The sequence below is a fragment of the Phragmites australis genome, chromosome 14 (genome assembly GCF_958298935.1).
Source record: "Phragmites australis chromosome 14, lpPhrAust1.1, whole genome shotgun sequence".
Classification (NCBI taxonomy): domain Eukaryota; kingdom Viridiplantae; phylum Streptophyta; class Magnoliopsida; order Poales; family Poaceae; genus Phragmites; species Phragmites australis.
In genome coordinates, this window is record NC_084934.1 from 1,861,155 (window position 1) to 1,884,076 (window position 22,922).

Here is a 22,922-nt window from a genome sequence, read left to right on the forward strand (position 1 = left end):
AGAAGAAGGCGTGATGAGTATAATTAGTAGGTATGTTCGCACCCTAGTTGCATGTGACTTGGGTAGTTGTTCCGTTGTGCTTTTGATGGTCGGTAGGCCATGTCTGTAATATACCATATGGTTTAAAGATCTTTTGTACTTTGTAATCTTAATACTTTTATGTACGATGTATGACTGTGATATCATAATTGTTGTACTATACATATTAGCTACTTAATTTAAGGATTGATACAGGAGACATAGGAGATCCCGGAAATAGAGCCTTACACCTAGGGTAATTACCCACCAATACCATTACTATTCTCAAATTAAACCCTAAGCTTTTTACAACATAGTTTTTAAAAATCTATAATCTAGAAGTTGATTTTCAAAATCATAAACCAAAACAAATAGGTCATAACTCAAGCCTTATCGAGTTCGAGCTTGTGAGACTCGCGAGCCTTGGCCAAAGCTCGAGATTGGTTCATTTTGAGATCAAGCCTAGAACGAGTTAAATTCGAGTAGCTCGCGAGCTTTGAGCTTTTTTACAACCCTAAAGTCAGATGAAAATATGGTTCATGGAAGACTCTAAATTTCCGAAAGAGTTGGAAGTTCCACGAATCTCTCCTTGGGAAATTAAATTAATAGAATCATGAACTTAATTAATTAATTTATTAGCATATGAATAAATATATTTACCATGAAATAAAAATGAAATTATTCTTGCTATAAAAAGGCTCGTATTTCATCTTCCTTACCATTCCATAACTACAAGAATGAGACGTGATTTCAATTCTTGTCAATTTCTATTATTATTAATCATAGACACAAGGAAAAGATAGACATATTCCTCAATTCCGCATCATGCCTCAATGTCTCATGTCTTAGTCTATACATGCAGTCCGGCCACCGGGGACTTATGGAAGGGGAGAACGAACACAAAGAACAAACATTTGTACTCCGTAGGCTACAATACTAGCAGTGTCATTTTAGCTGAAGTAAACTAGTACCCCTTCCTAAAAAGAAGAATATGTTTTTTTAATATTGACTCGGTATGAAAATACTTTTCTGTGCTAGTTTTGATTACTAATATAGGACTAATATATGTTTATTTGACCTTTTGTAAAAGAATTCAAATGAAAATAGTTCAACCATTTTTACTCGAAAAAGAAATAGAAAAATCAACTTGATGTAACAAACTTCAACTATACTGCCTAGAACGTTTAAGATAGAAACAGCAAGTTTCATATGGAATCACCTTTCAACTGGATCTGCTGGGAGGTTTCGCTTGGATTCAAGCGACTTTCAACTCCTGCGGAGTGTCTGTGCTGAGAACTGTGGCGGAAGCAATGGATCTTCCGGCAGTACATTTCTTCCGGTGTCACTCAAATTACCGATCAAAGAAAATTTAAGCGATGTGGTTGGTAATTTTAATTCTGCTTATTGAGCACATAACATAATCGAATCATAATTGCACTCAGTGATCTGCTCGCTACGTCTAAATTACTGCAAGGAGAAAGAAGGGATGGAGCGCATCCTCTGCCAGTGCAACGTTACGGAGCTCGGAGACATCATTGTCAGCATAACATGTTTAATTATGGAATGAGAGGTTGATCTCAGTATGCACTCATCCGTCACAGGGTCATTCTCGCCGTGCAGATGAGAGAGGCACCATAAAACCGTGCAAGGAATACAGATAGCACTGCATTTGTCCAGGCAATATCTCGGCAGGTTCCTGCCCCGAACGTTGTTGGTGTTCCTGATGCCTCCTGCTCCTATTTTTGCTAACAGCTTCGTCACAGGTTGCCATGGACTACATACCACTCAAGTGCTCCTCCTCTTCCACCTCGATTATATATATCATTACTAGCACAACACAAGAATGTATACGAGCCAAAGCGAGGTTTGGTGTGCATATAAGTGGGAATGTGAAACACATTACTCGTGTGTTGTACTGGGTGCATGCAGTACATTATTGTCAGTTCTATGAATGCAACAAATGAATGGATATGCAGATGGATATATAGTATCTCTCTTGTTCAGTTGCTTCTTGGGAACAGTACACACAGATCAAGAGGACAAGATTCAAGCTATCTGGGCCTTTTACCTATAAATCAATCATACTTCCTACTTGCATTACTTCTCAGCACAACACCATGGGTTTGCAATAGCTAGGTGCATGGCACGGTTCCTCTCCCTTATTTATTCTTTACTGTCTCCAGTAGGCTAGGCTCTCCTGTTGTGATATGTTTTTTAGGAAACTACAGTTGGGAGACCCTTACGTGAAAATGAAATGCCTAGGTTGCGACCCTAAGGATTGAACCCATACAGACTGGGCGAACAACCTTGCACCAAACTCTCGGTTTTCACCTCATGTTGCGACCTGTTAACTGATTCCTACCTTTTTTATCCAAGAAAGAAATATGTATATACATAGTGATGGTCGCAAATGAAGTACTCACTTTGATTGTAAATGTAGTTCGTTTTAGACTTATGCATAAGGATTAAGAAAGTAGATCAAATGACCTTATTGCTCCTTATTTATTCTACATTGAAAAAGATAACTCATTCATTTGTGGGTGTGATAGTATTTATTAAACAAGGGCAAGAAGGAAACAAAAGAGGAAAAAAGTACATAAAAGTTTGAGAATGACTTATATTTAGAGAATAGTTAAGGAGGCTAAAACGACCTACATTTGTAATCAGATGGAGTATATTTTTTACTATAATATGATCTGATAAAATGCCAAAAGAAAAAGAAAAGACAACCGCACTAACCCAGTACACCATAAGCCTCGTCGTTGTTTAACTTTCATATGATACCATGCATGATGAACATGCGCGCGTGTGGTAGGTATATATCGATATCCGCAGATAGCTGATTGGGGGATGTAATACAAAGGGAGGAACTGAAATGCACAACCCTAACAACATTGATCGATCACTCGTTGGGTACTGAATGTGATATAGGTTTCACAACTTCTATGTAGGAGTAAAATGGTCTGGTGATTTGTCAGAGAAATATAAGTATGTGCTTCTTCTGTAATTAATTATGGTGCAACAGATTAATTTTAATCTAATAATGGAAATAAGGGTGTAGGTCTTGGGAAAAATCAATGGGTTAGTATTTGAGCAATTACCATGTCAAAAAAATTATGAGAGCGGATTTTGTGTTAAACATGACCTCTCATCTTGTAGCTGGAAAACTGACGGTGGAGGCATCTACAACACGTAAAGAACAATAAAACTGACGTTGCATATATGCACGTGTACCATAAGATCCATGAATAAACAATATTTGCTTGGTATGCATACATAGGAATTGTGTCAAGTTGAAGCATATATAGCTCATCTGTTATATTGTTCATGTCACCATGTATATACGTATATACCATGGTTAGAACTACATGTATATACACTAGTAACTGCGCCTTGTAAGCCGAGCTCAATGAGTATTTGTCGTCCCAATTTCAACGGTAGAGATCTTGTAACTGCCAACTAATAATGGTGATGGCAGTGGTACACTAGCGCCTGGCAAGTCTGTCCACGTGAATTGCCAAAAGAAAACTCAGTCTTTTTTGGTTTGTTCTTCATGTGATTGCTTCGTTACATTGTCATTTTGTTTTCTGAAACACATGTTTTCATCATGTTACTACCAAGTAGAGCACATTTACATGCTCGAAACCATGCATAATGCAAGGTAGCGTCCACAACCACACACATTTCTAACTTCAAATAATACGAAAAACATAGCTATTGCTCAATATATTCATAATTAGGATTCTAGTCCATAAATAGCAGCCTCTATAGACTGAGCATAGCTCAGTTGGTAACCCTCCCAGCGTGCAGCGTTGCCCGCTCAAATTCAACCCGTGCGCGCACAGTGGGAGCAGGACTGATCGTGTGCGTATGTGTGCTCCGTGTTCTCGCTCCTAGGCTACCAACCTCGGTGACACCGATGAGCTCCTCTGCTAGCCCATCTCGTGAAAAGAGAAGATAGCAGCCCTTGGATGTTGGAGTTGATATCTTAACAACTACATGAGCATACATCACGTTCCCGGTGCCTCCTACTCCTAGGCTTACTTGATGCCATAATAACAATCCACAAACACCTCTCCTGCACTCTCCATCTACCCAATCTCAATATCTCATGAATGTATTGTTTCCCTTGATCGACATTGTCTTCGAGTGTAAGCTGAAGCTCAAGGTGAAGTAATTGTCGACTGGGGCAGCTGTATGTATATGAAGTGTGGATTGAACCATATATCAACAGTGTGGCCAATGCAAGACTAAATGCAGCACAGAATCTGCAACCACCAGATCAGTTGTAGTCGTTTACTTGGATGATTTCATCATGCCAGCAATAATGAATAGGCTGACGAAGCAAATTGGTTGATCGAAGGCACATGCTCCACCAAGCCGTGCTGTTAGTGATATGCTTTAGAGGCAAACATAGATATAATTGTATCATATTTATGTTTATATACTTTTCAAATAATATGTTATTCTATCTTATGAATAATTATTATTTAAATTGATAAGCAAGTATGAGACTTGTTTGTGAATCTCTTTGTTTACATTATGATGTTATTCTAAATGATTCTTAGCTCATATCGTAGTGATGAATAATTGACCGACACATATATTGGTTGATGATCATATGTTACAGATCATAGATATGGAGATATCAAATCAATAATATGAACACGTGTCAGAAATATGGTGTTGAATTGACCCACCTCAAGATACCGTTGTATTGTTATGTGATGTGTCATCGGTTGTAGTCTTGGATTGTGTACATATCAACAGTATTCTTATACCTGAAATCATCATTAATACCCAGAATATGTAACAATATTTAGAGACTATTAAATACTACTCTGTAACTGGATAGTTATAAAGGTAGTTTTCGCGTATGCTATGAAATATATCATAGGGTGTGAGTGATCAAGATGAAATTTGGCTCTGCTAGATAACGGTAAAGATATCTCTAGCCCACTTGATGTGGTTGGGTTAGAATGTGCATGGTAGTGTCATTATGATTAAAGAGTTAATCATGAATTGAATAATCCACTACAAAATTGAGTGAATAGTCAAGCTTTCAGCTGTTATGATTTTTATTTGTGTTGGTGATTCAATATGTCCTTCCAGGCACCACTATTGACTAGTGGTTCGAAAAGGGTTTCTGGGTCATAGGTATTTACACACGAATCTAATAGTTCATACACTTAACGGGTTGCAACAATAATTTGTACTAGATACGTACATGGGCTATACAGATAATGATCTTTGAGGGATTAGCTAGATTCCTAATAGGCCTCCAACTAGAGATGGCAGTTAGATCCATGGATTCGTATCTCTGCAAGTTTTGCACCCGATGAGTAAGGGTTCGGGTTTTAAATCCCACCCACGAGTTTGACGAGTCAGGTACCCAACCTAGAGTGGGTGCGGGCGTGAATTTGATCTTTCTCCGTGGGTGACCCATGGGCACTCGAAACTAAATCCTTAGCCCAACCGAGCACATAACACCTCACCCAACTCAGCACGCAGCACCCCGCGCAGCACAGCCCAGCACCCAACATAGCCTAACACCATTGGGTGACACCGCGATAGGGAAACATGCCACCATAGTGCGCCCGGCCTCTCCACGCCTGCGTCGTTAGCCCTCTTTGCGTTGGTGCCGCCCCTTTCGTGCCCGGTGTCACTCCCGGTCGCTCGCCCCTCGACGCCTGGGCATCACCACCTTGGACTCCCCGCCCCTCCACGCTCGGGCATCGCCGCCTCAGCCTCCCCACCGCTTCACACCCAGGCGTCTTCGTTGAGGTTCTCTCCGCCACCACTGAGGGGCTACGCCCTCCGTTCCAACATATTGCACATGACATGCCTCTTGTGCAAGGCTGGTAAGACCTTGTGGGTCCTCACCGGGTTTTGGGTCCCCGTCGGGTTCGGACGTGGGGACACTTTTGAACCTGACTAGTATTTCGGGTGTGGGTCGGTTTTTGATTTTCGAGTTTCAGGGTGGATGGGTTTTGGCTTAACCCGTCCCAAACCTGACCTGTTGCCATCCCTACCTCCAACATTACAGCATTTTAGAAAGCTCTGTATAAATTGAGGCATGGGACTATGGGCATGTCAATACCACCACCACGAAACTCTAGCCGCTACCTCCACTCGACCTCCTCACGAAACCCTAGCAGGACGTGCGATGTTAGCACATCGACGCACTATGTTCCATTCCTAAGACATGTGGATATCGTGGAGGCGATATTGATGTTATTGCGGTGCTAATCGATGATAAGAACACAAGGTTGCTATTGAGACGATAATTTACTTCCAAGCGAACACATGATCGCGTGAAGAGAAGACATTTGGTTCATGATGAGGTCGACTACTTCCTCTACACTAATACGTGCAACGCTCTAATTATTCTTCCACCGCTCTACACGTCTTATGGTAACAATTCATCATATGCTACTCACAAGGTTACCTCGTAGAGAATATTGATATATGCTTTTGCAGCCTACCCGTAACACAATACGCGTCTCATCCAAGGCATCAAATCGAGTAAGAACTATCATGATCTGCGCATGGAAAGAAGGGGGGAAAAAAGGTGAACGCCGTGTTGTAGCTGATAACCGTTGGTAGTTGCCATACACATGTTTTGGCTTTGCTTGGAAGATGATTGTGCCGCGTATCACTTCCTGAAGCCATATTCGTGGCCATGGCGCTCTCCACTTGAAGTGCAAAGTGTACCTCCACGACAAGCAACCCAGTCACTTAATCGCATTACGCATTTACCCTTCTTCCTGGTCAATGTTTGCACTGCTATTGGCCCATGATTTGCACCAAAAAGTTTCTTAATTTGATTTTCCATTCCACTTTTTGGTAACTGAGGTAAAGGATGTAAATCCTGAACTTCAACTCCTTGATTTTTCCAGAGAATAACCTCTATTCTTTCTTACAGATGTTAGATCACAAAGTGTCTTACGATCTGATCTGTTATGCAATTGTACCTGGTTGGCTTGGATATACTTTAGCATGACTGATTAGCTCTAGCTTTCTGTTTTATTTTTCTTCCTTTTAAGAATACAGAGAAAATTGCACATATTTTGAGTTAAGAAAATAAACGGTTTGAATTACAAATTTAAAATTAAGAGCTCGACCGAGAAGGAAAGCTGACCGATCCAAAAACTATCTAGTTATTTCATAAAATTCAATGGAACAATCTACCTATTTCATAAATAAGCAAAAAAAATCTTAAAGTCGTTGCCTCTGTTTTGATAGTCTGAATTCATCTCAGTAAACTGGTAGCCCTAAAATTTTAGGTGTCTAAGCTATTTCATAAATAAGAAAAAAAAACACCTTAAAGTCGTTATCTCTGTTTTGCTAATCCGAATTGATTCGGTAAGGTGGTAGCCCTAAAATTTTATGTGTCTAAGCTAAACCTCAGGGGTAAAATGGTCCCATCAAAAGCCGTACTTCCCTAGAATAAAAGACGTTCGCCATACCAGCCTCCCCTCCGTCGTCTTCTCCACCGCCGCTCTCCACTCCTCCCCCCTCCGCACGCGGCCAAGCTGCCCGAACCCCCCCCCCCCCCTCACACTTGCGCCCCTGCCCTGAGATCTACTCGCGATGTGGCGCAGCTGCGTCTCGCGCGGCCTCTCTAGGGCCAAGGCCTCCGCCACCAGGCTCCTCTCCACGGCCCCGGTACTCCCGATCCGCCGCCTCGTCTCCGCTCCGTTTGGTTGATCCAGTTCCTTTTTTTTTTGATTTTTTCGATCGTTTTCCGAGTAGTGATCGTGGAATCGGCGGTTTGCCGTGGTTTAGATGGATTTTGGGATGGGAAAATTACCTTTTTTTTCCGAGTAATTTGTTTGTAGTGTGAAACTTTGATGGGATGGTTTAGTTCCGAGAATGGGGTGATTGATTTCATTTGTGTATGGGATGTGCGCGTTTGCAGTCGTCCTATACGGTGGTGGACCACACGTACGACGCGGTGGTGGTGGGGGCCGGCGGCGCGGGGCTCCGGGCGGCGATCGGGCTCTCCGAGCACGGGTTCAACACAGCATGCATCACCAAGCTCTTCCCCACGCGCTCGCACACCGTCGCGGCACAGGTAACGCTACGCTTGCTGCATAAGCTACTCAGGATGGTAGTCCAGTGAAAATGAAATTCGTTGTCGAACAAATCAGAGTTGCGGGCAATGAGATGGCAGGTGTTATCCGTGTACATGGCTTTTTGTTTAATTTGGAATGAAACTGATGCAGTTACTGTTTGATTGAGCTTCTCATTTGTTCAGTGGCATGATTTCTGTCTAGTACTGTTCTAATTGAATGCTTAAGCAAGTGAAATGTGGTCAACTGTTGCCAAACTGCTAGCTTGAGTACTAGTTTGCATCCATTTTCATTTTGTTGCAAGGAAGCATTGGGCATCTGCTCTCAGGTGGCTTCCTGAAGGAGGAATTGTGATGTTGGGGTTTTATAATTGACAGTCAGTTAGGGGCAAAATATATGAAGCATAAAACTTGTATAGGATAATCAAAATTGTTGTCAATATAGAATATACTGTCCAAGTGTGACTAATACCTGTATTAGTTTGCCATTGAGTATCTTGTATTGTCGTGGCTCTTTTTTGTAGTTAAGATTTTTCTTCGTCCCACTCCCATACGTTGTATAACCCTAGTTAACATGAGTTTTATTTTTCTAAGTCCAAGATGGCATGTAAGTTTCTCAACATTTAGGCATGATATATTTTGCTCTATTACTTCATTTGTGCACTAATTTGCAAGAATATATGCAGGGAGGCATAAATGCTGCTCTTGGAAACATGAGCGAAGATGATTGGAGGTGGCATATGTATGACACTGTTAAGGGAAGTGATTGGCTCAGTAAGCTACTTTATCATGAGTTTTTTTTCCCGCGTGTTTTTTGATGTTTTAGTGGAAAGCACCTACAGCTTTAGCTTATAAGAGTTTTTTTTTTTCCTAAGAGTTAACATGGTATGACATTTTCAAGTAACTATCTAAGTGTCCTGTGTTTTGACGTTCTTTTTAATTTTCCATTCTCATCCATTTCCAGGTGATCAGGATTCTGTTCAATATATGTGCAGAGAAGCACCAAAAGCTGTTATAGAGCTTGAGAACTATGGATTACCATTTTCACGAACTGAAGATGGAAAGATATACCAACGTGCCTTTGGGGGACAAAGCTTAGATTTTGGGAAAGGTCATAACTTAGTAACTTATTTTGAAAAGCACCCTCCACTTATCTTATTCTGCTCTCTCTAACTATGTACTGTTGTCAGGTGGACAGGCCTACCGATGTGCCTGTGCTGCTGACAGGACAGGGCATGCTATGCTACACACACTATATGGTCAAGCAATGAAGCATAATACTCAGTTTTTTGTGGAATATTTTGCATTAGACCTTCTCATGGACAGTAAAGGTAAGATAACTTGTCTTCTTTTTTCTTTTACATTGTCAACTTTCTTTGTACCTTGTACTTTTACACTATAAGACTTAAAGGGTAAATCAGTTAAGTTGCTATGAGTTTTTGTATTCCCTTTATCCAAGCTTGGGTGCTCTTTGTTGGGCTAACAGGATTGTAGCACTTATATGTCTTAACCCCATATTATTAGTCTGATCTCTTTTAATCACTATGATGTTTCATGAACCTAGTCTTGCTTATTATAATGTTCTTTCGTGGTGGTTGGAAGCAAGTAGTTAGAATTACCTTGTTCCTCTGTAATTGCACTTCTGTTGATAATGTAATTCACATGCCTGTATTTTCTTGCTACTTTTTGTATTGGGTGACATGTGAATCTTAAGCAGTCCATAATTACAGATCTGTTAATTAACTTGCAATGATATTCCAGGCAACTGTCAGGGAATCATTGCCTTAAACATGGAGGATGGCACCCTTCATCGTTTCCGTGCTACTAATACAATTCTAGCCACAGGAGTAAGAAATCTGACAAATTTGAAGTACAACTTTTTTTTTGGTTTACATCGACTATAGTGATGAGTTTGCTTTTGGTTTATGGACACAGGGTTACGGCAGAGCCTATTTCTCAGCAACCTCAGCACACACTTGTACTGGAGATGGCAATGCTATGGTCGCACGTGCTGGTTTACCTCTTCAAGTCAGTCTTCTTATCTGGTGCTGCTTTATTAGTTACTCATCCATGTTCCTGTCCTGATTATGCTTTCCTGATATATGCAACCACAGGATCTTGAGTTTGTGCAGTTCCATCCTACAGGCATTTATGGTGCTGGATGTCTGATCACTGAAGGTTGTATATATTGAACACTATCTTCCTCTGCTTACCTTAGGGAAATCATTTGTTTATAAACAAGTAGTCAATTGCTGTATTTCTGAAGCTGGTGATAACTTTTCTTTTCCTGACAATTTCTGTGTTTTGTTCTCATTTTCCCATCAGGTTCCCGTGGTGAAGGTGGTATCCTTAGAAACAGTGAAGGCGAGCGTTTCATGGAACGATATGCCCCTACTGCAAAAGATCTTGCTTCTCGTGATGTTGTTTCAAGATCTATGACAATGGAAATTAGAGAGGGCCGTGGTGTTGGTATGTTCAACAATACTCGTTTTGTGTTGGGTGCCAGAACCATTTTTTTTCGTGTGGAACTTATCTTTTGGTTCGGTTACTTCAGGGCCATTGAAGGACCACATTTATTTGCATCTGAACCATCTGCCTCCTGAAGTTCTTAAGGAAAGGCTTCCTGGTATTTCTGAAACTGCCGCTATTTTTGCTGGTGTTGACGTCACCAAGGAGCCCATTCCAGTTTTGCCTACTGTACACTACAATATGGGCGGTATCCCAACAAATTATCATGGGGAGGTTTGTATTGAGTATGCAGTAAGCATGATTAGATTGTACTCGCTAATATTTTAACAGAATTTCTATTGTTCTGCATATTAGGTGCTGCATATCAAGGGTGATAATCCAGATGCTGTTGTTCCTGGCCTAATGGCGGCTGGAGAAGCAGCCTGTGCATCTGTCCATGGTGCAAATCGACTTGGTGCAAATTCACTTCTTGACATAGTTGTTTTTGGCAGAGCTTGTGCAAACAGGGTGGCTGAGATTTCTAAACCAGGCAAGTTCCTTTCTTATATTACTAGGTAACTCATGCCTTTTTTGTTCCTGATGCACCTAATGTCTGTGTTTCACTATGTTGTAGGTGAGAAGCAGAAACCTCTTGAAAAAGGTGCTGGAGAACAGACCATAGCTTGGTTGGACAAGCTGAGAAATGCAAATGGGTCATTGCCAACTTCCAAGATCCGTCTCAACATGCAACGTGTTATGCAAAATAATGCTGCTGTGTTCCGTACACAAGAAACACTTGAAGAAGGTATTGGTCATATCCTTTCTAGAATTCTTCTGCAACTTGCTGTGCTACAGAAATACTGCTGGGTTCTGTCACCTGTATCCATAATTACCATCATGGCAGAAACAGTGAAGATAGCCACTACTGGGAGTCACTATCGTGAAAATTGCTTGTCGATGTATTCTCAGTTTCTTACTGGCCTTATATTTATTAGGTTGTCAGCTGATTAGCAAATCATGGAAAAGTTTTCATGATGTGAAGCTCAGTGATCGGAGTCTCATATGGTATTCTTCCTCTTAAGAAAGCATCAACTTTTGTGGCTTGTACTCTTGCATTTATTAACCATTTTTCATCATCTGTAATTTATTTCCACAGGAATTCAGACTTGATAGAGACCGTAGAGCTGGAGAATCTGTTAATAAATGCATGCATAACTATGTATTCAGCAGAGGCTCGGAAGGAAAGTAGAGGAGCTCATGCTCGTGAAGATTTCACGGTTTGCTGCTTTTTTCTTTTCCTTTTTCTCCTGGTTACCACATGCTTCTAGGTTATAACAGCCATCGTTTTTTCCTCCTTGCTTACAGACAAGAGATGATGAGCATTGGATGAAGCACTCACTGGGGTAATTATCTTATATTCACGTATCAAATGATTTTTCTCCGGTTGGTTTGTGTTGCACTCTGACATGCCAGTTGTCTCAAAGCGCCATAGAATGCAATGTTTGCTTAAAGTCAAATTATAAATTGCATTTAAATGGATGCAAAACCTACTTGCGAACCACTGGCAACATATGGTATGCATCAGTAGGTCTTAAGACAGTTTGGAATGTAAATTTAGCAACTTATATATGTGGTGGTATAAATGTATTATCTGTATTATACTGCTGTTCGTTAACACTACCCTGATTTACTGATGTTGTTTCTTGTACAGGTACTGGGAGAACGAGAAGGTTCGATTGGCATACAGGCCAGTGCACATGAACACATTGGACGATGAAGTTGAGTCATTCCCACCGAAAGCGCGTGTTTATTGATTCGGCCCTCACACCTCAGGAATTTCTTGTAAGGTGTTAATAAAGCAGGAGCTGGACATTCCTAGCTGAGAGGGTGACCTGAATTCCGTCCTTATTTTTTTAACTGTGTTTTGTGTAATTTGCTCGAAATAAAACATGCTAATGCCTAACTGATGTTTGTGTAAATGAAATTTTGTATGAGCTGGTAATGCTCTGCCTGATATTTTGACCCCGTGCACGTCTGATGGACTGCTTTGATCGGCTGGTCCTTGGCAACAATATGTTCTGAAAATCCCCTGAAAAAACAATATGTATCGAAGAACACAGAGCTAGTACTCCAGTTTAGTACTGTTTTCATGGAATAGAGAACTAATATGGCTTTCAGTACATTAGTTTCCAAACTAATTATCTATTCCAGATAAAGCTGGGCGGTGCGGAACATTATGAAAATGGGTACTGTTTGATCCGTCATATTTACGGCCTGGATTCCAATGAGTTCTTTTCTAGGTACCATCCCAAAGGTGCACGGATGGTATTTTTCTTTTTGATGATATTTTCCAACTCATACATTTTTCTGGGATAATTCACCCTAGTTCAACTTAATAAACTAACTAGTCAATTTAACTACGGATACTCACAGATTGATCCATGCCCATCCCTATTTCCGATGGCACCGAGCTACTTCGCCTGATTCCAGTTAGCTGGGACAACTGCTTCATCCCAAACGATGGCTGATGTTCAGATGAGAAAGGACGAGGCCATAGAATAATCAGATGCTTACCTTGCGTCATGCAAAAATAAGCTCAGGCAAGAAGGTGAGCTGAACCTTGCTACACAGTCCAGCTTAGGCAAGAAGGTGAGCTAACCGTAGACGAACCCTGCAATGTAATCATCGGCTTGGATCGCCACATCTCTCAACCATCTTGAGATGGTTGGGAAGGTCAGCAACCAATGTCAGGTGATGACCGACGACCATTGTCCAATTCTGAGCTATAAATTGCCAGCCATCTCTCTCCGTCTCTGCATCGCAAGACAATCGAAAGTGCAAGTGTTGTCAGCTAGTAGCTCTCGAGCCTTGTAACCGAGCTCAGTAGCTCACCAATGGCTTCCACCTCGAGCATCCCCGCAATGGCCCTCGTCGTGGCCCTCATGCTAGTCCTCGGAAGCGGCACTTGCTGCCATGCGGCTCGCCGGCTTGCCGACGGCACCGCCGAGGCCACGGCGCCGGCTGCCGTACCGGGCATCCCGGCCCTGCCGAAACCGACGGTGCCGGCGGTTCCTACCGTGCCATCGATGCCTGCTGTGCCCGCGGTCACCGTGCCACCAATGCCGGCGGTCCCCGCGGTGACTCTGCCACCGATGCCTGCGGTGACCGTGCCGCCGATGCCTGCCGTGCCAACGGTGCCCGTGGTGCCCACCGTGCCGAGCGCCGCGCTGCCGCCCGTTCCCGCCGTCGTCGTGCCGACCGTGCCCAAGGTGACGCTGCCGCCGATGCCGTCGGTTCCTGCCATCCCGAAGGTGACGCTGCCTCCGATGCCTTCCATCCCCGGCGTGCCAACAATGCCCTTCCTCGCGCCACCTCCTAAGGCCTGAGCAAGACACGTCATGCACGTATGCATATCGGCTTGTCTGTTCACTCTCGGCAGTTCTACGCACAGATATTGTGTTCTGTTTTGCATTGTTGTTTTCCATGTGATGGCTGCTCCCATATTTTTGTGTAAAGTTTGCGAGTTCATTTTGTCATTATGTATGTATGCACGTATTCACGTATATATGTATGATCTTACTTTTGATTAATGGGAGATTATCTATAATTTATCTTGGAGCTAGGTACCATCGCAAAAGTTGTAAAAGTTCATATTTTTCACAATGAACACTTTAGCGATAGTATCTACCTAATTTTACCATTTATCTTTGTTAACTCGTCATGGATCAAACATAACATCCTTAACAACAATATAATCCAGAATACATGCCCATTCGATAGGATTTCAGATTCTCAAAAGTTATACCATATCTCCTAAATAAATGTACGTCTAATAAAATAACTACTTAGATATATGTACGATACATAACTAATTACGCTCTTTGATAAATAATAAATAAATTAACAATACAAATTAAATAGTATTATACTTAACAATGCTAAATATTTAAGTAATTAACAATGGTAATTAAATCATCAATATTGAATTAAAATGAAATAATTAATGCTTAATATTGAAAATATTAATTAAACTAACATGAAAGTTATATTGACCAAATATTCAATCTCATTATAAATTAACTTCAAAACTATTTTAAAAGCTAATTTTGCTAAGTTTCTTTACACCATATTTAGTGTTCCAAGAGTCAGAAGCATCAGCATGTCGCTCTCAACCCGGGTGATCATCTTCTTTTTACGGTGAATACTACTATGTATATAGTTCCTAGTAAAATTTCAGTACTCACATTTGACAATACACTATTAACCTATTTATTGATTTCTTTATGCTTAGTGAGCTGAAGAGAGAAAGAGACTAGCCTATAGTGAGTAGAAGACACTAAAAATATTACTTTATTTGACTTCATAGCTGCTTCTTTTCTTTAACTAAGGATATGAGTTCTTGTGCGCATCACTATTTTAATAGATTGAATTAAAATACTAATTAAATAATCTAAGTAGTTACACCTATGGAGAGCATGCATGCACTAGACCACCACCCAACACCACTACTAGCACAAAGTGCCACCACTAGACTATCATGTTATTAAACTAATTAAATAATCTAATTACACTAACTAATAAAATTCACACTAATTACGATTATACAATATACTTACTCTGACTAAGCAAATAATTATTATTATATAAATTCACGCTAATTGCTATTATACAAATTCACGCTAATTACTATTGCACTGGCTAAGCAAATAATTAAACAAATGTAATTGAATAGATTAAATAATCTACTTACTCTAATTACTATTATTGCTACAAGTATTAATTAAATACATAATTTAAGTACTTATTGTAACTCGCGTTACTGCTCCTTATCGTCTTGAGCTAATTATCCTCTCCTCGCGCTGCTGCTACTTCTTACCTCACGTTGCTTCTCCTCTCCACTCGTTGTGCTGCTCCTTCTCCTCTCCTCTCCTCTCCTCTCCTCCCTTGCTCACGCTATGGCTCACACTGCTCGTCTCATCTTATAGCGAAACACGACAGCACAGGGGCTAACTAATTAACACGGGGACAACATCGGATGGGTTCAGGGACAACATCGTGTGGGTTAAAAAACCGATAAAAGCGAAACGACGCGACCGGACACACTGAAAGCAGTGACACGACGCGACATGAGCAGGGCTAACCTGTATTCGGCATATGAGGTACCGAATACGACATTGTTTATCGTATTCGGCACTTTAAATACCGAATATAGGGAGTTTTCGGCACCTGAGGTGTCGAATACGGTGAACAATGTGGTATTCGGTGCCTCAGGTACTGGAATCTATTTTTCGGTATTTAAGTACCAAATACAGGTATTAGATTTGCAAATACGACGATATATTATCTATTTTAGTAAATACGGTGACGTTTGTTGTTTATTTTTGGATTTTTGCCAACAATGATAGAACATCCTCCAAAAAAATATAGCTATGATATTACAGGGTGCTGCAGGTGCTACGTACTGCTATAACCTATTGTCATGTAGACATTTGTAGCCTGACGAAATTCCTTTATGAAATCTGGAAGTAGATAAGCTTCCATGATTTTCTTCCTTACGGCTGTGAGTCAATAGTTAAAAGTTCCGCGTTTTAAAATAAATTACACGGGCGGTTTTGCAGATATACGAAGCTAGGATTCCATTCACGTTAGCACAGGGTGGAAGATGAGCTAGGGGTTGAAGGGGAGAACGGAGGACAGACCTGAATGGCGGGGGCAATGCTTGCAGGACCAACCCAAGGGGCCGACGATGGCGTGCCAATCTGGCCGGCGGTGGCCGCACACCGATCGGCTGGCAGCGCTCATAGGGGCAAAGCTATGCTGATCCAAGATGCTGCAGTGGCACCGGTACGAAGAAAAACTTTATTAGTAATATGATCATGTCGATCATATAAATTTATGTATGTTGTTAAGTATATAATAAAATAGTATCATAGTTATTTCGGCTCTGAGCGCGCGGGCGGAATCGCGAAGCCATGCCGCCTCCTGTTCCTTCCCTGTGGTTTCACTAAAAATAAAAGGAAGTTTTAAAAATAGCCTTTTATACACAATTCTCATGTTGGAACACCGGATCATACATCAGACAACAACAAATTATACACGCAATTGCGATGTGATATGAGAAAGAATCACGAATGCCAGCAAATAATCGCACAAAAAAGAATTGGTGTCCTACACAACACCGTCGTCCTCTTCCAGCCCCACCGGCTCAGGAACAATCTCCGGCGTGGCTCTCTTGAAGGAGAAGGACGCCTCTTCTCCACTCCCATACGACCTGACCGAGTGCCTCCGGTCCAGCACCTGCCCCGACGACGCCACAGCGTTCAGGCTCTGCACCCGGTTCCCCTGGAACACAGACTGCCACGAGCTGCGCGACGACGAGCTCCTGAGCCGCGCCGAGTTGGACCGGGACGACGCCCGCACCACCCGCAGCGGGCTCTCCAGTGCTCGCAGCACGTAGCGCGCCGAGGGACGCCGCGAGGGCTTTGAATTCAGGCATGTTTTGGCGATGACGGCCACCGCCCACACTTCCTCCAGGTGGTCCTCGTCGACGACGAGCAGCGGGTCGATGATGTTCGTGATGGTCGCCTTGTCGCTGGCGTTGATATGGTTCAGCGTGTTCGTGAGCCACTCCGACTCCTCTGAGGCGGCGGCGTTTGGTCCGCTGATGCCCATGTTGCCTGTTACCAGCTCGAGCAGCACCTTGCCGAAGCAATGGACATCGTAGGAACAAGTGGCCGGTGGACCTGTCATGTAAGGAAGCCAAAAAGAAAAGGAATGTTAGGACATGACACTTTCTTTTCCACACGAAAAAATGGTTAATTCTGTTTTTGATTATAACAAGGATCCGTCTACTCGTCAAGGACTGAGAGGGATAATTGCTCAGTTACCACTCTAAGAAAATGGTAATTGCCGTTGAAGATGACACACGAACCGCCCTGAGCATATGCATATAGTATATGGTGATAAATAAGCAATTGTCACTTTCTTAGAGTGAAAAAAAACGAATACATCATGACTGAGAAAATGCTTATCTTTCAGTCACATTTTTCCTCCCTCTTATTTCCCGCCCCTAACGCCTACCGCGACCCACGGTCCCCAGCGCCGCCGCCTCGAGTGCCAGCGAGGCCCACCGTTGCTTCCCCTCCCTCCCCCAGCGTGCCTCCTTAAATCCCCCACCCCTAATCTCAATTTCTAGATCAACTTGAGGTGACGGAGAGATTTGCAAGATATCAATCACCTGGGATCTAACAAAACTGTTATAGTAAAAGAACGAGCATGAGAACAAATAGCCGTGTGAAAGATTTACGCACCTGACGTGTGCTTCTCGAGCGACCTGCCACAAGAAAGTGCCATATACCAACATCAGTTAACAACTTTAGCCTAGTAGTCCATAGAAGCTTTCGAGATAAAAGTAATAATTTTACTTTGGGCAGAGAAAAGTTGAGTTTGCTCAACTACAAACAAGATCAGACTCAGAAGGCAGTAGGTGCGTGAGCTATGTACGGTGAACTACCAACTGCCAGCCACCACCAAACAACCAACATATGCCAGAAAATAAGATACCTTAGGTTATCTGTTATCAGCATATCGTAGTTATATAAATTGATATGCAATTCAATATCACCAAATCCTTTTACAGATGTGCTCTTAATTGGTGTGCCATCTGGCAATAAATTGCATGTTCGGATGACTCCAGAATTCATACTGTAAACATGCCGCTTTATCATTCAACTATTCAACTAGTAATGGTAACGGGCCAATGGCAACTATTATCCAAATAAATCGTAATCAGAGTACATCCAAGTGAACTCACAAAGACAAACTATGACGATAAGTTAAGTAGTCCATTCTATTCTTTATGTAGGATCATCCATGATCCAACAATACAGGTGTCGCTTATCTTGACTTCCTTTTTAGGAGTATATTTATTCGGTTTTCAGATAAACTCTGCCTAAGCCATAACAATCGACAACATTCAAAACAAATTGCAAAACCATCAAATTCAGTCATTAATGAGTGTGGTTTCTCTTGTTTGCAGCTTGTAAAGAGAAAAAGGATGAATAAGTAGCAATCTTACTTTGATGATCTCAACATCCGAGAGAAGACATTCTGGCTTCCCCCACTTTGCTGAGCACAGATGTCACTCATACTCCCAAGTCGCACTTCAAATTTATCATCAAGAAGGACACTGCTTGCTTGGATATCTCTACAATTGTGATAAAGAAATCAGAACATAATAAATCAAATGTCAACATTGACATCAAAGAAAATCAAGGTATTGAACATTATGCATCAAATTGAAGGCATGACTTATAAACTTAGAAAACTTGAGCTCACCTACTAACGGAATGGCCTAGTCAAAGTGATATAAGGTAGAAACAATTAATCAAACAAAAGAGGCAGGAGGAACAAAAGATGACGATTCCTAGTTATGTCAAAGTGCATTACATAAAGTTTCCTGGAATGGTTGATGACATGTGCAGAACACAAAAGGTAAACTATCAAATGCAAATGAAAGGCTATGATAGAGACTGAATGCAACGGTATGCTTGTTCTAGACTTCAGTAGAAAGAAACCGCATGAAGATCCAGAAGAATGCATAATGAATTCAGAAAGACATACAGACAACTATACAAGTAGTACTTTTTCCAACAAAAAAAGTTACATCGAAATGACCAATCATACCAAAATGTATAATTTACATTGGGTTGCTTCTAGCCAATATACAGAGAAAAACCATATTCAGTCTCCAGGCCTGAGATTTTGGTCACACTTGCAAGTGATTCATGAACAAAAGACTCGTGCATATAGAATTTCGTTTTCTTCAGCAATAGTGCCTTGATAATATGAAATGCATTGGTGCCATTATAAAAGCACGAAAGGAGACCCCCAGCAACTATAAAACTAAAGATTGTAAATTATCTCATAACATTATATACTTCTTGTCACTATTGTTCCTACCTCTGTTGTTGCCTTCAACATAACTTTCACCTTAATTTGCATACAAGTTGCTGAAAAGGAAGGCATGTGGTCCTTCCATGGTTTTCTGAACTATGATCCAAGGGTTAAAACCAAACAAAATTAGGACATCCAGGACCAAATTTTTTAATACTAGGTTGTACCAACCAACAGCATATCATGCACAGTAGCAAATGGAGCAAGTAGATGCCTGGACCATATAGAACTGGATACCTGTGAACTAATGGCGGGCTACACTCGTCATGAAGGAAGCACATGGCCTCAGCCACACCAGTTGCAATCTTCAGCCTAGTTATCCAATCCAACGAGGGCAAGCCATCTGCAGTGTCAACAGGTTTCTTGTGCAATGCATTGGTCAAGTCCCCCTTTGGCATATGCTTGTAAGCCAAAAATTCCTCATCATCCTTGGCCAAATGCCCAAGCAACGGAACAATCCTCTCATGCGAGTACCTCGAATAGAAATCCAATTCACTCGTATGCTTGTTGAGACCCTTTGCACCAACCTTCTTGATAATGACATGGGAGCCATTCTCCAAGACACCATGGTAAACATCCCCTGAATGCCCGTGCTTGATGAGTTTGTCGTCGCCAAAGCCCCCAGTGGCATGGACCAACTGCTCAAAGGTTAACTCACCGAAAACGGCAGATACATACTTAGGTCCAGCATTGGCTCTTGGAGACACTGCCGCTGGCGATGATGACATCACCGGATTTACACTGCTATCCCTCCTCCGCACAGAGCGTGAACCATCGGCATTTGATCCCACTCGTCTTCTTCGTCTCCGTTTCTTCCTCGACAAAAAGAACACCAATGCAAAGAAAAACACAACAATTAAGGCCGCAGCAGCTGCAAGGACAGCAATGAGTAAATTTTTGGAGATCCTCTGCTTCTTCTCTGGTGATGGCTGCGGCGAAGGTGAGGGCGCTGGAGCATCAACAAGCCTCACGCCGTCCTTCCTATAGAACTCCTCACAATCCACACGGCTGCGCTGACCCGGCACACCAGAGAAGCAATTCATCGTGACAACCACTGTTCCATCAGACCCGTTCCAAGCTCCATCGAAGTAGTTGCTTGACACGTCCACCACCTGAAACCTCCTCCTGAGCGCCCCAATGGCATCACCGGGTACTCCATACAGAGAATTCCCGGAAATGTTAAACAACGAGGCGGCTCCGTCACCGGCGACGACAGAGATGTTCGGTAGCTTGCCGGTGAAATTGTTGCGGGAGAGGTCGAGAAAGCGAAGGCCTTTGATGGAGAGCAGTGACGCCGGGACGGGGCCCGAGAAGTTGTTCCCGGAAAGGAGCAAGGTCGTGAGGTTCCCCACCGTGCCAAGATCGGCGGGAAGCGCCCCACTGACGGTGGCGGAGCGGAGGTCGAGGACGGCGAGCGACGGCGGGAGGCCGCGGCCGAACCACGCGGGCATCTCCCCGGGGAGCGGGAACCCGGACGCGTTGAAGCGCTCTATAGCGGTGAGGTTCCGCAGCCCGTCGAGCGCGAACCGCGGCGCGAGCGCGCCGAGGCGGGTGCGGCGGAGGCCCGCAACGGTGACCGCCACGACGCGGCCGGCGCGGCAGGCGACGCCCGCCCACGCGGCGCAGGGATCGGATTTGGCTGGCCAGTCCCGAGCCCGCAGCCCCAGCGACCCGCGCAGGCTGTACAGCCCCGCCACGTCAGTCCGCGACGCCAGCTGCTGTGTCTGCGCCACGGCCGCCGCCGCCGCCGCCAACACCACCACGACGAGGAGCAGCCGCCGCAGAGGCATGGCAGCAGCCCAAAACGCAGCGGCGAAACGTCTAGCAGGTCGCGGGCGACGTCTACGGCGCGGCCATGGGGTCGGACGGAGACGCGCGAGTGGTGTTCGCGGAAATGCCCGGGCGTGGAGAGGAGAAGGGTTGACCACAGCACGACGGGGAGGGCGGCAAGCGGAGAGAAAAAGAAGAGGAGTCGAGGGGGTGTGGGCCCCGCGTCCAGCCGTCAGGCTCGCTTTCACGTGGGCCCGGCTCACGGGCGTCGCCGCGGCTCCGCGTCAATGCGCCCGCGCCTGACTGGTTGGGAAGTCCGGTGCTGTGGGGCACGTGGGACCCATGTGTCAGAGACCTAGGCGGGTGCGTGGGCGCCCCGGAGGCGGCTGCTCGGCCCGGGTGGGATCGGACAGGAGCTCATGGAGTTTGACTGCCACATGGGGCCCACGTGTCTGTGGGAGAGCGGCTGCCGTTTGGTTGGTTTTAACAACGTGGGGTCGGGGGTTTTACCTGTTCCTAGGTTCATACGGAGGAGTGTTCAGTTCTCCGATTGGAGCTTTTCTCCTTGTCTGACTCGATCTGTTCTTAACCATTTAATTTTACGCGTCGAGCTCCATGTAGCCAGCAATGTCTTTTTCTTTGAAAATAAAGCAAGAATGTGAATGATAAGTACACAAATTGAGATGAGAGTAATTATAATATAAGATACGTATTTATTGTTACGACAAGGACAAATAGTTGTGGCGGTCTATGCAATTTAGACGGAAGCTGGTGGATGAACATTGACCCATGACATGTGTTTCTTTAGGGTTTTTTTGAATTACTGGAGCATGTTGAATTATAGCTAGAACAAATATGATCTTGTTTTGTTTCACTTGTAACAATCCATTCACGTAGTATTTGTAGGTTTGTGAGAATTTAAGTGGAGCTCCAAAATTTGCCATTCAAGAGGTTGGCACTATAGGATTTGTCACCTTTATCTCAACGGGATGCGGCTACTTATGTTATTAACATGTGGGTTAAGTGGGTATCATGAACTAATATCGTTAGAGTATCTCTAACTACATTCGTTTCATTTTATTTTCTTTCTGATTCTCTTTCTCGTTCTTATTCTTTTTATTTTCTCTCATCTCCAACAGCTTTATTTTGAAAGGATTCATAAAGAGAAACGAGAAAAAATCTCGTTCCGAAGAGAATAACCTTAGAAATTCCTTCGTGATGGAAACCGTGAAGAGAAACCGTTGTAATGCTGCAGGAAAAAAAATCCCTTCGTGAAAGGATTCTGTGCTCTGACAGAAAATAGTTAGAGATAGACTTAATGAGTAGAGATATCGGTGAAGAAGATATATAAATAAGAGGGAAGAACCAAATTCAAGTACTCTAGATAGACTATGGCTTTGGCATTCACTACTCAGAAAGAATCGAAGAAGGCGAGTACCCGAATTCCGAGCCCAGATGGACTAGATGCTCGCGTTATCTCCTCCTACCAACCAAGTAGTGCTCCGTCGTAGAATTTGAGTTAAAAGAAAAAAGAAACATTAAAAATCCACTTTTGTGATGATGGGAAAATAGAACCTTAGGGGATTTCAACCCTACGGATAGGAGCAGTTTGTAACAAATGAATCTTCTACAAATTCTTTTGAGCTTTTCCTGTGGG

The 22,922-nt window shown here is 43.0% G+C and overlaps 3 protein-coding genes across 3 annotated transcripts; 2 read left to right on the plus strand and 1 right to left on the minus strand.

The window, feature by feature from the left end:
- Positions 1-7,486: 7,486 nt before the first annotated feature.
- On the plus strand, positions 7,487-12,556 carry LOC133890585 (succinate dehydrogenase [ubiquinone] flavoprotein subunit, mitochondrial-like). Its single transcript, XM_062331028.1, has 16 exons — positions 7,487-7,686; positions 7,940-8,095; positions 8,779-8,866; positions 9,057-9,203; positions 9,283-9,423; positions 9,854-9,939; positions 10,028-10,120; positions 10,207-10,270; positions 10,418-10,561; positions 10,647-10,834; positions 10,916-11,090; positions 11,175-11,345; positions 11,536-11,605; positions 11,697-11,817; positions 11,906-11,943; positions 12,252-12,556. Exons 1-16 carry the CDS (start codon positions 7,612-7,614, stop codon positions 12,352-12,354), a joined length of 1,860 nt encoding a protein of 619 aa, XP_062187012.1. The 5' UTR covers positions 7,487-7,611; the 3' UTR covers positions 12,355-12,556.
- A 785-nt stretch (positions 12,557-13,341) lies between these two features.
- On the plus strand, positions 13,342-14,158 carry LOC133890586 (uncharacterized). The gene has a single exon (XM_062331029.1). The coding sequence runs from the start codon at positions 13,435-13,437 to the stop codon at positions 13,924-13,926; it is 492 nt and encodes a 163-aa protein (XP_062187013.1). The 5' UTR covers positions 13,342-13,434; the 3' UTR covers positions 13,927-14,158.
- Positions 14,159-16,552: 2,394 nt separating this feature from the next.
- On the minus strand, positions 16,553-21,436 carry LOC133890727 (probable LRR receptor-like serine/threonine-protein kinase At2g16250). The gene is made up of 4 exons (XM_062331236.1): positions 19,733-21,436; positions 18,618-18,746; positions 17,851-17,873; positions 16,553-17,283 (listed from the first exon to the last, which is right to left on the minus strand). The coding sequence occupies exons 1-4, from the start codon at positions 21,283-21,285 to the stop codon at positions 16,709-16,711; spliced, it is 2,280 nt and encodes a 759-aa protein (XP_062187220.1). The 5' UTR covers positions 21,286-21,436; the 3' UTR covers positions 16,553-16,708.
- Positions 21,437-22,922: the final 1,486 nt, after the last annotated feature.

Coding starts and splice junctions, on each gene's coding strand:
- LOC133890585 (XM_062331028.1), top strand. CDS start 7,612: ATGTGGCGCAGCTGCGTCTCGCGCGGCCTCTCTAGGGCCAAGGCCTCC. Junction 9,204..9,282: donor AAGCTTAGATTTTGGGAAAG/GTCATAACTTAG, acceptor TACTGTTGTCAG/GTGGACAGGCCTACCGATGT. Junction 10,271..10,417: donor TGGATGTCTGATCACTGAAG/GTTGTATATATT, acceptor TTTTCCCATCAG/GTTCCCGTGGTGAAGGTGGT.
- LOC133890586 (XM_062331029.1), top strand. CDS start 13,435: ATGGCTTCCACCTCGAGCATCCCCGCAATGGCCCTCGTCGTGGCCCTC.
- LOC133890727 (XM_062331236.1), bottom strand. CDS start 21,285: ATGCCTCTGCGGCGGCTGCTCCTCGTCGTGGTGGTGTTGGCGGCGGCG. Junction 17,874..18,617: donor CGGATGTTGAGATCATCAAA/GTAAGATTGCTA, acceptor TTCTTGTGGCAG/GTCGCTCGAGAAGCACACGT. Junction 17,284..17,850: donor GCTCGAGAAGCACACGTCAG/GTGCGTAAATCT, acceptor CTTACATGACAG/GTCCACCGGCCACTTGTTCC.